General features: G+C 35.9%; 1 protein-coding gene across 2 annotated transcripts in view; it reads left to right on the forward strand.

The window, feature by feature from the left end:
• The window catches only part of LOC106875197 (reelin), a 221,159-nt gene that overhangs the window by 16,271 nt on the left and 187,455 nt on the right, over window positions 1–17,433 (forward strand). The window contains exons 1-2 of one of the 2 annotated variants that reach the window (XM_014923240.3): window positions 9,380–10,018; window positions 14,971–15,202. In XM_014923240.3, the coding sequence (XP_014778726.2) occupies window positions 14,986–15,202 (217 nt within the window). In that variant the 5' untranslated portion in view covers window positions 9,380–10,018; window positions 14,971–14,985. Of the gene's footprint in view, window positions 1–9,379; window positions 10,019–14,970; window positions 15,203–17,433 lie in introns of those variants that run through there. The other variant, XM_089350383.1, reaches the window with a different exon arrangement.

Raw genomic sequence — 17,433 nt, forward strand, 5'->3', positions numbered from 1 at the left:
ACATCGCTGCTGGAGATGAGTTGCGTGTGGTCAGTGGCGCGTGCCAAAGACCTAGAACAGTCGAGAAGTGTCGTTCTTATAGGGAATAATAGGCTCCTAGAAGCTGGTGATTAGTTCCCCGCGTAAGGAAAAGTAAACTGTTGCGCCAACGCGATTGGACAGCTGGAATCCGACTAATACAAATAACAGGTTTGTTTAATCATGAGGTTATGTGACCGCTGAACCGGAAAGGTCTCGTGGAGTCGATCAAAACGAAAGCATTTCATACAATGACAGTGTAAATCACTTCTGCTACAGGCCGAAACAATAAAAACTACAATTCATGAACCAATTTAATAATTAAACCAAATTTTAATCTTGTCATAATTCCGTCTATGTCTAATGGGATTTATATACACCAGTACTATATTTTCTAACCCGTCACAGAGAGAAAAGCTAGGTTGCCCACTGTAAGATTTGAACTCAGAACGTAAAGGACTCTACAAGTTTGTCCACTATCCTCATGATACCGTTAATCCGTCACTTAGCTTTAATCGTTCTTTTTGTTTTCATTTTCCACAAGTTTTAACTATTTTCTGGTGAAATTGTATGATTTTAGATTGTGTTCTTCCTGTCACATTCGATTGTTTCTCTCAGTATATTTTATTGCTGCGGGAATGTTATTCAGAAATTTTCCGTAATAAAAAATAAAAACGCGTTCCTTTTTTGATTTGGTTGAGATCTTAGAGGGTTTAGAGATAACTGAAAATTATGTAGACAACTGAATATTTTATTCAAACGGAAATAAAGATATTCGAATGGAGCTCATGCATAAATATCTGCTATAAAGCTTATCACAAACCATTGTGTAAGTTTATCTATGGTCGTTGACCTTCTGAAATAGCAGGTCTTGCTATCGTTTCCTACAAATCACATCCTAACGTCTTAAAAGTTGAAGGACACATTAAATGGTGTAGTTCTAGATCAACAAAAATACGATTGTAATGCATTTAATCGTAGATCTGAGCTGACCTGGGGTTAACAGCAACAAACGAAAGTCGTTTAAACTATTGCAAATAAAAGAAATTTACTTCGATATTTATTTGAGGTTAGTCATTTTAATTCATGAATTCCAATAGTTTTTTTTATTATTGTTATTTACAGTAAATAAATGTGTTCTTTATTGAAAGCCAGTCATTGATTATACAAAAAATATTACTTTAGACGCATTTGCAGTGGAACTGTTATTCTGTTAACACTTCATGGTTTGATAAATTAGGTTTTAAAATACTTTTATTTCAGTAAAAAAAAAAAGGAGGAAAACTTCCAAATGTTCAGTAAAATTGCGTTTTGCTTTCTGCTTGCGCAAAAACTGTATAACATTACTTAGTGGTTTTAGTCTACACTTATCTTAGCCATCAGATAACAAAAGGTCATAGTTTTATCACCACTAGTCACATGGTCGCCAAATACGACATTATTAAGAACCTCACTGTCGTGAGATTTGTTTGCTTTTCATAGTCCTCTTTTAGGTCTTCTCACATCTACTCGTGTCCAGCTGAGAAAAACTGTTGGGTGTTGAGATTCAGATAGTATATATAAATTAGTGGAATTATATTTTTAAAAAATGCCCTGTATGAATAGATCTTGGTGCCTTAGGAATACAGATGAGATAAATGAGCTCCAAAACCTCGGTTCCGTATACCATCGATTCACACGTGAACGTAACTACGGTGTTGTCGTCGATTACTTATTTTCTTAGACTTACCGTATTTACACGTGTATAAATATATATATATATATATATATATATATATATATATATATATATATAGGTTATGAGCGATAGTGGTGTCAATTAGACCCAGAGGTTTCAAGTAATGCTGAGTAAGTGCTATGGATAGACCACAGTTAAGCTCCAGGTTCGGTGGTTATGCGAATAAGGGGTCCAACGTAGGTCATATATCAGCGTGTGAATATAAGGATTTACTTTTCGTAATGAAATAAAAGACCAAGGCTGTGTATAATATAGAACATTTATAAATAGAATGTCTTACAGCTGTTTCCAGGACATTTATTATATCCCTTCATCGGAGACGGTGTGAGAGGATGATTAATCTCCTATCTTAACTAAATTAACTATTGCTTAATCATCCTCTCACACCGTCTCCGATGAAGGGATATAACAAATGTCCTGGAAACAGCTGTAAGACATTCTATTTATAAATGTTCTATATTATACACAGCCTTGGTCTTTTATCTCATTACGAAAAGTAAATCCTTATATATATATATATATATATATATATATATATATATATATATACTCTTTTACTTGTTTCAGTCATTTGACTGCGGCCATGCTGGAGCACCACCTTTAGTCGAGCTAATCGACCCCAGGACTTATTCTTTGTAAGCCTAGTACTTATTCTATCGGTCTCTTTTTGCCGAACCGCTAAGTTACGGGGACGTAAACACACCAGCATCGGTTGTCAAGCGATGTTGGGGGTACAAACACAGACACACAAACACACATACATATATGTATACATATATACGACGGGCTTCTTTCAGTTTCCGTCTACCAAATCCACTCACAAGGCTTTGGTTGGCCCGAGGCTATAGTAGAAGACACTAGCCCAAGGTGCCACGCAGTGGGACTGAACCCGGAACCATGTGGTTGGTAAGCAAGCTACTTACCACACAGCCACTCACGACGGGCCCCCGTTTTTTAACATTAATTTCGTTTATGCCTATTTGAAGAAACCACTTCTAATGCAAGATATGAATATCGAACTCCTGAAACATGCTGTTCTGTTGGAATTTCCTCTTCTCCAACGAACGTCAGCGACAAGTCTTTTGCTTATAACTCTTGTAAAAGGACTAGCATTACAATAACTAGGATATCTGTATCCACTCGGAGCAATCTGAAATCCATCAAATATTATTACATGGATCTCGAATATTCCCAAGAGATTCTCAATATATCTCAGTCGGAGTATTAAAAAGAAAAATTCAGATTTTTTTGAGCTGGGAGAAATAATGATAATTGGAGGAGGCTAATTGGGAAATAATTTGGATTCTAACAGGTTTGTGGTTTGAAGGGAGAAATAAGCAGGCGGAGACGTTATAGATTGATGCCATTCTGAATAAGAAGAAATGAGCAAAGTATTTATAACACCCTAGAGTTGACGTTAAGGATGGGAATGACCTAAGTACATCAAACACGTTTAACCCATTACCTCCCATAATTCTATTAACTGGAATTTTTTTTATGAAACTTTGATTTCTAGCATAAAACAGCCTTAGAAACACGCTGGAATGATCAAAATAACATTTTAAATAGAAATAAGCGAGATATTGGGTGAAAAATTAACAGACCTCATTTGAATAGCAGAGAAATATACCTAGTAGATAGAGCAAAAAGGTTAGATATGTGTAAATATTGACAGATAATTACGAAATTTGTAATTTTTAAATGATCTCATATGAGATCACTGGTTGGTAATGGGTTAAGTAAAGGAGACAATCAATTGATACTACTGATCTATGGGTGGTGGCGTCTCAAGGCATGGATTCACTGGGAAGTCGCCCGGGGGCTTCACGGGCATAGGGACCCAATTTTGATCTATGTATGATGTGGCTTACTGTCAATGTACTCTTACAACAGTGCATTGGGTTTTTTCCCGGGTGGGGCTGCTATAATGTTGCTAAGACGGCCCTGTCTATGGGCTAATATGCCCTAGAGAGTTAAGATAGCAAATTAGATTAGAATCTCAGTTGTAAGAGTTTTGTTGTATCACTAAAATCTTTGAGGTTAGAATATTTATATTAAAGCTAAAACGTTAGAGAAAGACGCAAAAGATCTTCAAGTGACAAGCGAGAATCGCTCTCTTCAAACTTCAATGTTTCGTATATTATATGCAAATGTATGTAAATAATATGTATATTATATGCATACGTGTAAATGTGCGCTTGTGTGAGAGCGTATATTTTAATGCCCCGTGTGTGTGTGTGTGTGTGTGTGTGTGTGTACTTTGGACATTAAAATATATACTGCTGTAGATACATTCATGCATACGCATATAATATACATTCACACTTGTATGTATGCATGTATGTATGCGTGTGTATATGCATGTATGTATGCGTGTGTATATGTATGTATGTATGTATGTATGTATGTGTGTATGTATGCAGAGAATAAATTAATAGATCTAAATGATAGAATTCTAAACACTTCAGCCTCTAATTTGCAGCTTTATAATTGTTTCTTCAAATATAGTTCAGACAGACTTCGCTTATCATCTTAACAGGATCAATTAAATAAATACGAATGAATTATTGAGGTTGTCGTTTAGCCCCAGGTCAGCTGTAATCAGGCAGAACTATGATGAAAGACGTTTCAGTCAAAACCACTTCGTCTTTTATTCAGATATTAATGAATCTAGGACAAAGTTGTATTTCTTTTTCTTAACAGTAGAATATGATTTAAAGAGAGACTGAGCTGATATTTCTAGCAGTCCAAGCTTCCACGTAGAATCGTATTCGTTCCTTACTGAGGTTGACTATTTCACAGAGAAGTTTGGAAGTATTTGCTAATCCTCAAAAGACACGAGGTCGAAACTTATCTCAGCTGCAAAGAGTCTCATTAAACTAGTCTCTCTTTATTTACATACGTGGTGGGTGTTGAAAAGTTCTTGACTTTAAGGGTGTCACGAAAGGCCTGGCTGAAGGTCCAACCTTCCGAGTTCTTTTACACGGCTAAGAAAAACTGAAGACTTGTCTCAATAAGTGTGTGAATCTAAGAGGGGAACATGTTGAACAAAATCGCAAATGGTCCTCCTGTATTTTCCTTTACCTAAAGCCAGGAACTTTTCAGCACCCCCTCGTACAGTTGTGTGTGTGTGCGTAAAAAAGGGGTTTATTTCCACACAGGAAAGAATAAAAGAGAGTCAGTTTGTGGTGTTGAAAATGAACCTGAGTCTTAAAATGAATTGTAGTTTTTTAAATTTTTTGATAAATTTCTTAAAATACTACACCGGTATTTCTTTTTTCTTTTCTTTTTTTTTATTTTTTCAATTATAAATTAAAAGACATTGCAAAGAAGTTGGAGAGACAGGGAAAAATTCGGTGAAGCATGCTTGAAAAAAAACAACAAATGTTCATACAATTTCACGTATTCAATAACAGAAAAATAATAAGAGTTCGAATGTTCGATAAACTTCATAGTAATGCATGATTGAAAATTCGTGGGTTTCGAAGCAATAAGTTATATTAACAATTAGATACGATGAAACTAGAAAAACATTACTTTTTCTGTCGTAATACCTGAAGGAGTATCCTTGTCGTATATTTCGCTGCTGAAATTGCTTTTGTGTATAAAGTATTTCGCTGGAAGGGACACCGTATATCGTTATGCAACTATAATATGCGACCAAATATATTTTTTTCTACTCGTGGGACAAGGCCCGAAATTTTGGAGGAGGGGGGGGCAGTTGATTAGACCGACTCCAGCACGCAGCTGGTACTTAATTTATTGACCCCGAAAGGATGAAAGGCAAAGTCAGCCTCGGCGGAATTTGAACTCAGAACGTTAAGCCAGACGAAATACCGCTAAGCATTTCGCCCGACGTGCTAACGTTTCTTATTTCTTTATTGCCCACAAGGGACTAAACATAGAGGGGACAAACAAGGACAGACAAAGGGATTAAGTCGATTACATCGACCCCAGTGTGTAACTGGTACTTAATTTATCGACTCCGAAAGGATGAAAGGCAAAGTCGACCTCGGTGGAATTTGAACTGAGAACGTAACGGCAGACGAAATACCGCTAAGCATTTCGCCCGACGTGCTAACGTTTCTGCCAGGTTGCCGCCTTATGCAACCAAGTATATTAAGGACATTATAAACCATTATTGTGCCTCACCTGTGTTTGCAGTATTATTAATTATTTTGAAGGCGGCGAGCTGGCAGAATCGTTAGAGCGCTGGACGAAATGCTTAGCAGTATTTCGTCTGCCGTTACGTTCTGAGTTCAAATTCCGCCGAGGTCGACTTTGCCTTTCATCCTTTCGGGGTCGATAAATTAAGTACCAGTGAAATATTGAGGTTGATGTAATCCCCCAAAATGGCTGCCCTTATGGCAAAATTTGAAACCATTATTAATTCACTTTTGAAAGTTATCTCGACAGATATCCTATGATAGTTTTTTAAGATATAGGTCAAGTCCTGACCAGTTATAAACTCAATGAAGTCAATTGTTTCCGCCCACCTGTGGATCAGAGTTCTGGTTGGCCACTGTCTCATTACGTCATACGTTTCTTTGGGTGTTCTAATCACATAATCTAGTTTGGCAATGGTTCAGCGTTCTGGTTGGTTAACTTCTTGGTGATGACATTTGTTTACCAACTGTTTTGATCATTTGTTTTTGTCCACTCGTGGTCCGCTGTTCTGGTTAGTTGATCTTCTACTTACGTCATTTGTTTATTTTGGTCTCTCGTTTTTGGCTCACTGTTCCCTTATGATATCAATTATTTTTCCTATGTCTCAGTCAGCTGAATGTTTATTTCTTTTTTTCTGGGTGTCCTGCTTAGACCATAAATAAAATCTAACTGGTTAATCCTAAGGTGACGCGTAAGATGTAATTGTACAGTAGTTTGAAGTTAGGGTTTCGAATCCCGAAGGAAGCACGTTGCTTAACCTTTTATTTTTTTAGACGTTGGTTCCTGCCGTTTTTAGTTGGGTTGAATAAAATGGTTTTTCTCATTCTATTGTGTTTATATTTCATTTCTTAACAAACATATTTTCTTTATTCCGGGATGGTCTTTTTTTTTTTTTGCCAAATAAACACACGCACTGTATATATTCGTTCATCATTCGTTTATTACTGTTCTTATTTTTAACTCATGTCCATTGTCCGAAAATCTTTCGTTACACATCTGTGACCTCTTCAGCAACACTTTCCGTCCTCGTGTATGCTCCTGTTCTAATACGTTCCCTCTTTGAAATAGAAAAAGCATTCATAAAAATTCGGTGGAACCTGAACAAACATAACAACAACAACACAAATGGCCACAACACAAACAACAACAACAGCAACAACAACAGTAACAACAATAATGTTACCTCCGAACACAAATTCATAAACATATTTTCTTTATCCAATTAGAATTAAGGTAAAGTGTTCCTAATACAATGATCTAAAGGGAAAACTTCATGTACAAATATGTATGTATGTATGTATGTATGACTCTTCTATTTCTTTAATTATTATAAATCTTCCACTGAGGAGGGAGCCGGTTTCCAACAAAGATACAAGGCTTCATCTTTGGGATGCAGTTAAAACAGACAAATTCACATTTGGAACTTCAGAAAAGTTTTGCACATATTTACTGTTCCACTCACAGATTGCACTTGTTATGTACGAATTAGCCGGTCGATAATCCCAGTTTATCCAGATTCTCCTTTAAGCATTTACTAACAAAACCTAGTGCTCCAATTATCATTGATATAAATATGAATTCATAGTCTGGATATAAAAGCTGGAGGTTTCGAAGCAGTTGTTCACAGATATCCTCTTTTTCTTTGATTTTGAAAGGGATATTTATACCTAAAAGGCAATGCATGTATGTACACACACACACATAATGAAGGCGCGTGGCCTAGTGGTTAGAGCATTCAGCTCATGACTGCAAGGTCTGAGTTCGATTCCCGGCGGCACTTTGTGGCCGTGAGCATGATACTTTATTTCCCGTTTCTCCAGTTCACTCGGCTGACAAAAATGAATTAATCTTATAAAATCCATCTTGAAGCTATAAAAGCTCTTCCTTATCCATTGCTCTGCTTTTCTGCCTCGTCCTGCCTTCCACTTCCAGTTCTTGGCTAAGCTGTTACCATTCCTGGAAGGTTGCCCAGCTGTAAAAACACTAACTTCAAAAGTATGCAAATATCGAAATTTTCAGACTCTGTCCACTCGGATATTCGAAATGGTAAAAGAAAATTTAAGATACTAAGATTGTGCTACTCTGTGTGCGGGTGTGGGTGTGTGTGTGGGTGTGGGTGTGTTTGTGTGTATGTGTGTGTGTTTGTGTGTGTGTGTGTGTTTGTGTTTGTGCGTGTGTGAGTGTGTGTGTGTGTGTTTGTTTGTACGTGCGAGAGAGAGAGAGTATGTATGTATGCATGTGTGTGTATGTATGTATGTATGTACGTATGTATGTATGCATGTATGTATGTATATATATGTATATATATATATATATATATATATATATATATATATATGTAGGTATATGTATATATATGTATGTTTGTATATGCCTGTATATGTATGTATGTATATGTATGTATGTATATATATATATATATATATATATATATGTATGTGTATATATATATATATATATATATATATATATATATATATATATGGGAGAATATACAAATAATAACAACAGACGAGGACAGGTGGTGTAAATAACAAAAGTATATATTAGTATGACGCTCGGGAATACGGAAAGTCTTTGACGTTTCGAGCTACGCTCTTCAACAGAAAGAATACAGAGACAAGGAGAAAAACACGGAGAAAAAAAATTGAATAGTGTTCAGTCAACGGTCAATGTATGTATATATATATATATATATATATATATATATATATATATATATATAGATATTATCGTCACTTTTTATCTTTGAGTGCGCAACTTGTAAATGAATTGCAACTTACATACCTGTGCAATCTGTATATATCTATTCATATAGATATACGCAGTTGTTTGCAATGCATACATACATACATACATACTTACATCTGTACATATATATATATAAGCATTTATCCATACACACCTAAGTACATATATCATCAGCATTTAATGTCCGTTTTCCATTTGTGTGTTTATATAAACACATATAGACACACAAACACACACACACACACACACATACACACGCATGCATGAATGTATATATGTGAATACACTTGTTTTTCTTTTTATTTACACATAAACCTGTTTTCATTTCACTGTTTCCGTATATAAACACGCAGTTGATTTATGTGTGTATTCAAATGTGTGTCTATGTATATATGTATGTATGTATGTATGTATATTTGTTTGTATGTATGTATATATGTATGTATGTATGTATGTATGTATGTATGTGTAAATATGTGTATACATGTGTATGTGTTTAAAAATATATAATGTCGTGTATATGTTGCATGTTTCATTTAAGGATTTATCTTTGTATTTTAATTTCCTTCTCACCACCATCATCACACACTATCACAATCGCCACCACCACCACCACCACCATCACTACCACCACCACCACCACCACCACCCCCAACAGTCATCTATTGGTTCTATCTGTATACTTTCGAAGAAATCTGATAACACATTTCATGCTGGAATTTTGTGAAAGGCTGGACTATTTGTCAAAGGACTCCCTTCAGTTCTACCAAAATTTGATACTGTTTACGATTTAGTTACAAATTTGATTTGTCAGTTTTTGGCACACCTCAACATTCCAAAAAACATCCCTATATTTAGGCTGACTTGAAGAAGTCTGAAAACCAGTAATCTCTCCAAGAACTAACTGGACAAGCCACACACTAAATTATTTATCAATATCATTTATTTCGTCCATTCTTCAATTTAGCAAATAGCTTTTTTTAATTCAATCATTTTCACAAATACAGTTTCTGAAAACTTATAATTTTCTGAAACTCTATTATATCTAAATAATTCCTTTTGAAAAAGAATACAGACACACACACACTCACACACACACACACACACACATACACACATACACTTACACACATTTACACACACTAAAAGACACAGACAGATACACATTTCAAAAGACACAGACAGGTGCACATTTTAACAGAAATACAGAAATTGGCAACAAGAAGCAGCCAAAGACATTAGCAAAATTACAACAAATTTAAATATTATATGGAGAAATTTGAAAATTTAAAAACGGATATTTCAAAAATAAATTCATATTAAGAGAACGTAACCAAAATATACGTAAGTCATTTTTATATTTTTATTCAACTATTTATATATTCCCTGGGGTTGTTAAACAGTACTTTGGTTAATGTACTATGTTTGGATTCTAATTTCAATTATTTGGACAGGGAGATATTTTATAAAAATTTAATTATTACTTTTTATGACTTCAATTTTTGACAGAAAAGTAAATGTTGTTTTATCATTAGGTAGACATAGCCTATAGCTATTGTCTTTCTTTTTTTGTCTTGGTAGATGCAAATCATTTTTTATTCTAATCAGATGCATTACTTGTGGATTATCATATTAAAAATAGTGGATTGGTTTTGTGCAACTAATTCATATAGTTTGAGTTCAATTCTTAATGCCAGCATTTGATTACACTCTTTCTCTTTCTCTTTTCTCTTTTACTTGTTTCAGTCATTTGACTGCGGTCATGCTGGAGCACCGCCTTTAGTCGAGCAAATCGAACCCGGGACTTATTCTTTGGAAGCCTAGTACTTATTCTATCGGTTTCTTTTGCCGAACTACTAAGTTACGGGGACGTGAACACACCACCATCGGTTGTCAAGCGATGTTGGGGTGGGTACAAACACAGACACACAAACATATACACACACATACATATATATATATATATACATATATACGATAGACTTCTTTCAGTTTCCGTCTACCAAATTCACTCACAAGGCTTTGGTCGGCCCGAGGCTATAGTAGAAGACACTTGCCCAAGGTGCCACGCAGTGGGAATGAACCCGGAACCATGTGGTTGGTAAACAAGCTACTTATCACACAGCCACTCCTGTGTAACAAAACTTCGATATTTTTTATTTTTTATTTTTTTGTCTTTGGTCTTGTAAGTGTTATTGCCAATTTGCTTCTATCTAAAAATCAAAAGAAATGGCTATTACTTTTGTGCCTGGACATCAATGTTTTGAAACTGACCTATTTTCCCATTACGTTTCAGACAGATTCAGCACTGAGTGGCTGAAGCAGAAATATCATTATAGCAAATATCCTGCTCAATAGTGCAGATTTGCTTGTCAGTTGCTTAACCTGTAACCACTTCGTAAGTTACCCTCTAGTAACTTATTTTATCAGTCTCTTTTGCCGAACCACCAAGTTACGGGGGTGTAAACACACCAACATTGGTTGTCAAACGATGGTGGAGGAACAAGCACAGACACACAGATATATATGTATATATATATATATATATATATATATATATATATATATATATATATGTCTGACTATCTATCTATCTATCTATTTATCAATCTATCTATCTATCAACCTATCTAACTGCCTATATTTCTATCTATCTATCTCCATTGTCATGGAACTTCACCGCCCCCTAAAAAAGAAACAATGTTCTCCGCTTCTAAACAAGACCCTAAAAAAACATTTGTTTTATATAAATGAACAAACTGTTTGTACATTCACAAATTTCTGTTTGACAAGTTCAAGAAACAAACGAAAGCGCTAATAATAATGAAGAAATAAAAGGATTTTTTTCCAAAATTCTTATTTCTTTATTGCCCACAAGGGGCTAAACATAGAGGGAATTTGAACTCAGAACGTAACGGCAGACGAAATACCGCTAAGCATTTCATCCGGCGGGCTAACGTTTCTGCCAGCTCGCCGCCTTTTTTCCAAAATTCCGACGACCTTTTTTCTCAATATTCAATTTCTGTACACTACACCTAACACTCTACACACACACACACACACACACACACACACACACACACACACACACACACACACACACACACACACACACACACATATATATATATACGATGGGCTTCTTTCAGCTTCCATCTACCAAATCCACTCACAAGGCTTTGGTTGGCCCGAGGCTATAGTAAAAGACACTTGCCCAAGTTGCCATGCAGTCGAACTGACCCAGAACCATGTGGTTGGGAAGCAAGCTTCTTACCACACAGCCACGCCTGCGCCTGTAGAATTCTAACTGCCAGCTCATCTCCTGCGACAACTTGATACATTTGAAATAATTTTATTCAATACATTTTTCCTGAATACCTTTCGATAATTTTGTTTTGACTCACTTCATTATCACTTTTAATTATAATTTTGAGAATTGATAATTGATATTTTCTTTTATTATTATGATAAAAATTTATGTTAAATATTTCAATATTTCATTTATCTTTTCTTTCCAACAAATTTAATCAATTTTCTTTATTATTTAATTACAATTCTTAATGGTTTCGCTTTATCTGGAAATATATTTGATTGTCCACAATTAACATTTTAATTAGTTTTTAAGCAGAATCATTTAGAATGACAGATAAAATACCTTGCAGTGTTTAATTACATACAACTACTTGATTCTGAGTTCAAATGCCACTAATATTGACCTTGTGTTTCGTCTTTTCTCTGGTCTATGACATTCAGTCTTTTTAGCTTCCTTTCAATCAAAACTTTTCCATTCTTCGTAGTCCTTTATGCCTATGAACCACTCAAACTCTTATTTCACTCTATTGGGCCTTCATAGCCATTCAATGTTTAAAAAATTCCTATTATATTTTTATAATCAAATATCATTAGGAATTGTATTAAAAAAACTGTTAAAATATTTTTTATATTGTAGAAGTATAAGCAATTTATTGCAGGCGTGGCTGTGTGGTAAGAAGCTTGCTACCCAACCACATGGTTCCAGGTTCAGTCCCACTGCATGGCACCTTGGGCAAGTGTCTTTTACTATAGCCTCGGGTCAACCAAAGCCTTGTGAATGGATTTGGTAGACAAAAACTGAATGAAGTCCATCGTACAAATGTGTGTGTGTGTGTGTGTGTGTGTGTGTGTGTCTGTGTTTGCCCCCACCACCATCGCTTGACAACCGATGTTGGTGTGTTTACATCCCCGTAACTTAGTGGTTCGGCAAAAGAGACTGATAGAATAATTACTCAGCTAACAAAGAATAAGTCCTAGGGTCGATTTGTTCGACTAAAGGCAGTGCTCCAGCATGGCTGCAGTCAAATCACTGAAACAAATAAAAGAAAAAAAAAGAAAAGAAATTTTAACAACGAACTCTTTAAAGCCCCCCCCCCCATCCTTCAAAGTCATGTTGATCCCATTTAAGAACCACTCTGGTATCCAAACTTGCACAATCGTGTAAAAATGGCATTCCATCTACTTTTCAACATAATGGACTTATTCCCCTAAGCATTGAAGATTAAAACATATGATCCTTGTCTCTAAGAATATAGAGACTGTCTAAGGAAGATTTGGTTCAGTATTAACAACTAAAATACTATAAGCATTGATGGAATTACATTATTTAAATATTTGACAATGTAAAATTCTCTGCTGGCTCTAATGCTGCCTGGAAAGTAGTTTTAGTTATGTCAGTGCATCAGAGAATGGAGTCTACACCACATCACTAAAAGTAAGGAGAAATCTTGTTATCGATATAAGGATAATAGGCGGCGGCAAGCTGACAGGATTGTTAGCACACCAGACAAAATGCTTGGCAGAATTTCATCTGAAGGCAGCAAGCTCACAAACACAGACTCACAAACATATACACACACACACATACATACATACATACATATATACATATATCTATATACGATGGGCTTCTTTCAGTTTCCGTCTGCCAAATCCACTCACAAGGCTTTGGTGAGCCCGAGGCTATAGCAGAAGACACTTGCCCAAGGTGCCATGCAGTGGGACTGAACCCAGAATCGTGTGGTCGGTAAGCAGGCTACTTACCACACAGCTATGCCTGCATTTATGCTTATTTCTGTTTAGAAGTTAAATTAAGGTTTGGCAGTGTCAGAAAATCCCAATCTGCAGTTAGAACCATTAAAAAGTAAAAGACTATTCTTTTTTTTTTAACATAGGTCAGTCATGGCTGTATTGTCAAACTGTTTGCTTTGCAACCCTGTAGTTTCAGGTTCAGTTCCTCTATATACCACTTTGGACAAATGTCTCCTACTATTGCCCTGAGCCAACCAATGTCTTGTGAGTGAATTTGGTTGATGGGAACTGTGTGGGAATCTATCATATGTATGTATGTATGTATGTATGTATGTATGAATATATGTATTGCTTGTGTGTGTGTGTGTGTGTGTGTTTGTCCTCATCCCCATCATGACAATCAGTGTTGGTTTGTTTCTGTCTTCATAACCTAATGTTTTGGCAAAAGTGGCCAAGAGAACAAATACCAGTCTTCAAAAATTAATAAATAAATAAATAAATAAATAAAGTACTGGGGTGGATTTGTTTGACTGAACCCTTCAAGGCATTGTCCCCATATGACCACAGTCCATTGATTGAAACAAATAAAAGAATTTTAAAAATGAAGGAATAAAAGAATAAAAGAATAAAAGGATTCATACTTTGTAAATTACCAAACGTTGCAATACTTTGTTGAGTTCTTTAGAATGAATGAAGAGAGAAATAGTTGAATCCAATCCTTTTATAACCAATGCTTAACCAAGGAACGTGGAGGTGCAATGGCCCAGTGGTTAGGGCAGCGGACTCGCGGTCATAGGATCGCGGTTTCGATTCCCAGACCGGGCGTTGTGAGTGTTTATTGAATGAAAACACCTAAAGCTCCACGAGGCTCCGGCAAGGGATGGTGGCGAACCCTGCTGTACTCTTCCACCACAACTTTCTCTCACTCTTACTTCCTGTTTCTGTTGTGCCTGTAATTCAAAGGGTCAGCCTTGTCACACTGTGTCACGCTGAATATCCCCGAGAACTACGTTAAGGGTACACGTGTCTGTGGAGTGCTCAGCCACTTGCACGTTAATTTCATGAGCAGGCTGTTCCGTTGATTGGATCAACTGGAACCCTCGACGTCGTAAGTGACGGAGTGCCAACAACCAAGGAGCATTTATAAATAAATATCTTGTTTTACTAAATGTTTTATTGTAGCTTTACACCTGAAGTATTTTTTAGTATTCCCTGTTCTTTTGTATTTCCAGAGGTGTCTGAAAACAATGCATTCTAAGAAGGAAAGCAACCTATGCCTCTCACTGCTTGTACTGCTCTGTTCAGTCAGCTTCTCATTGGCTTTCCCTCACATTCAACCATTTTTCTTCCTATGTAACATTAATGGACTAAGTAAAGACGTGGGTATAGACAAAGGAGAGATTTCTTTGAGTGTATCAATCAAAGGAAACCCAGAATATTATGAACCGGGTAATATATATGAGAGTAAGTAGAATATTTTAACTTAACCCTTTCATTACTGTATTTATTTTGAGATGCTCTGTGTTTCTTTCAATTGATTTTAAATATAACAAAGAATTTATGAAAATAACTTCATTATCCTTAACCCATTCATGCTGATCACCCGTTTAAACTGACACTTAATTTATAAGGGTATAAAACAAATACATGATACAAATTGTGATTTGTGTATGATCTGTATCAAAGAATGAAACATGTTCATAAAAAGATTGTGAATGATGAAAAAAAGAGATATAGGAACATACTTATGTAGTGTTGAGTCTATCTGTATTATGTGTAGATGTAGATGTAGATGTATGTATGTACACAATTGTTTTGCTGTTATTGTTGTTGCCAGTGTTGCTGTAGCTTAGCCTCAGTTCAATCCCAATATGTGGTACCTTAGAAAAACATCTTCTAACATGTGAAGGCATGTGGCTTAATGGTTAGGGTATTTAACCCATGATTGTAAGGTCAATTCCTAGTGGCACGCTGTGTCCTTTATCAAGACACTTTATTTCATGCTTCTCCAGTTCACTCTACTGGCAAAAATAAGTAGTACCTGTATTGCAAAGGGCCAACTTTAACACACTTTTAGTCATGCTGAATCTCCTAGAGACTTGTGTTAAGGGCACATGTGTCCGTGGAGTACTCAGCCACTTGCATGTTGACTTCATGAGCAGGATGTTCTGTTGATCGACTCAACTTGAACTCTATTCACCATAAACTGATGGAGAACCAGTTTATATATCTTCTAACAAAGTCTTGGATTGATCCAAGTGAAACTGAAGAGTTGGGAATTATTTGGCAGTTCACATAATAGACCATATCTATTGGTGAGTGGTGGACCTTCATCCATTGCCCCATTTAACATTGCTTCTCTGCTGCAAGAATAAACCATGAGGCATCACTTCTAAACCCTTTCCCTTCTACCAACCTTCGAGAGCCTGTAAAAAAGACCATTGGTTTGATACAGATCAACATTTAAAAAAAATATTATTACAATAAGTATTAAGATAAACCAAAAAGTATTTTACATGTTTTAAAAAATGAACTATACTCCAAAAATGATTAGTAGCTGAATACCAGCAACTGAATTTAGTTACTGAAAAACCATCATTACTGTCATTGTCATCATCATCATCATTAACATCATCATCATTATGATCAATGTCATCATCATGTATCTTTAATTTTTTCCCAATGTAATGACTAAAGTTAAGATGCTTGTTTTATTTACAGCAAATCGCTTTCGTCTCTGTTTAGTCATCCAATGAAATGCTTTGACAATCGGATAATGATAATGATGTTGATGGTGGTGGTGATGATGATGGGAAAGGCTGGTAGGGCAGACAGCAGCAGTAGTGATGGCTCAGATGACGACTTTAATGATGATGATGATGATGATGATGATGATTACAACAACAACAACGACAACAGTGGTGATGATGATACTGGTGGTGGCGGTGGCGGTGGCGGTGATGACGACGATGATGATGATGACAACAATGATGATGATGATGATGGTGGTGGTGGTGGTGGTGGTGGTGGTGGTGGTGGTGGTGGTGGTGGTGGTGGTGGTGGTGGTGGTGGTGGTGGTGGTGGTGGTGATGATGATGATGATGAATTTGACAATGATGATGATAACAGAAAATTAGTAATTTTGCTTTAATTAATCCTGAACAATAAAGGTTTTCTAAGTTAATTGTATCAACAAGGCATGAAATGAATTAGGAATGAAAATCTACCCAGAATGGTTCAACAACCACAATTGTTTTGCTGTTATTGTTGTTGCTATTGTTGCTGTAGCTTAGCCTCAAGTCAATCCTGACATCCAGCAGACCTATGAATAATAATATTTTCTGACCTCGATCCAAACGCCATCTGTCTTTACAATGTTAAATGTATGACTACAGTACTGAGTCTTATATAAGGTGGTAGGCTCTAATTTGAGGGAAATTTGGTTTCTATGTCTAGCAGGCAGAGTGACCACATAGAGGCCCTTCCTGTCATCAAACCTCGACTATACAATTTCCATTCAAGGTTTTACATATATATATATATATATATATATATATATAAACTAACTTGGAAATGGAAACGTGGCATTCAGTCAAATAATGTATAGATAATCATCATCATCATCATCATCATCATTATCATCATCGTCGTTTAACGTCTGCTTTCCATGCTAGCATGGGTTGGACGATTTGACT

This window comes from Octopus bimaculoides, chromosome 4 (assembly GCF_046866305.1).
Source record: "Octopus bimaculoides isolate indiv1 chromosome 4, ASM4686630v1, whole genome shotgun sequence".
Lineage (NCBI taxonomy): Eukaryota > Metazoa > Mollusca > Cephalopoda > Octopoda > Octopodidae > Octopus > Octopus bimaculoides.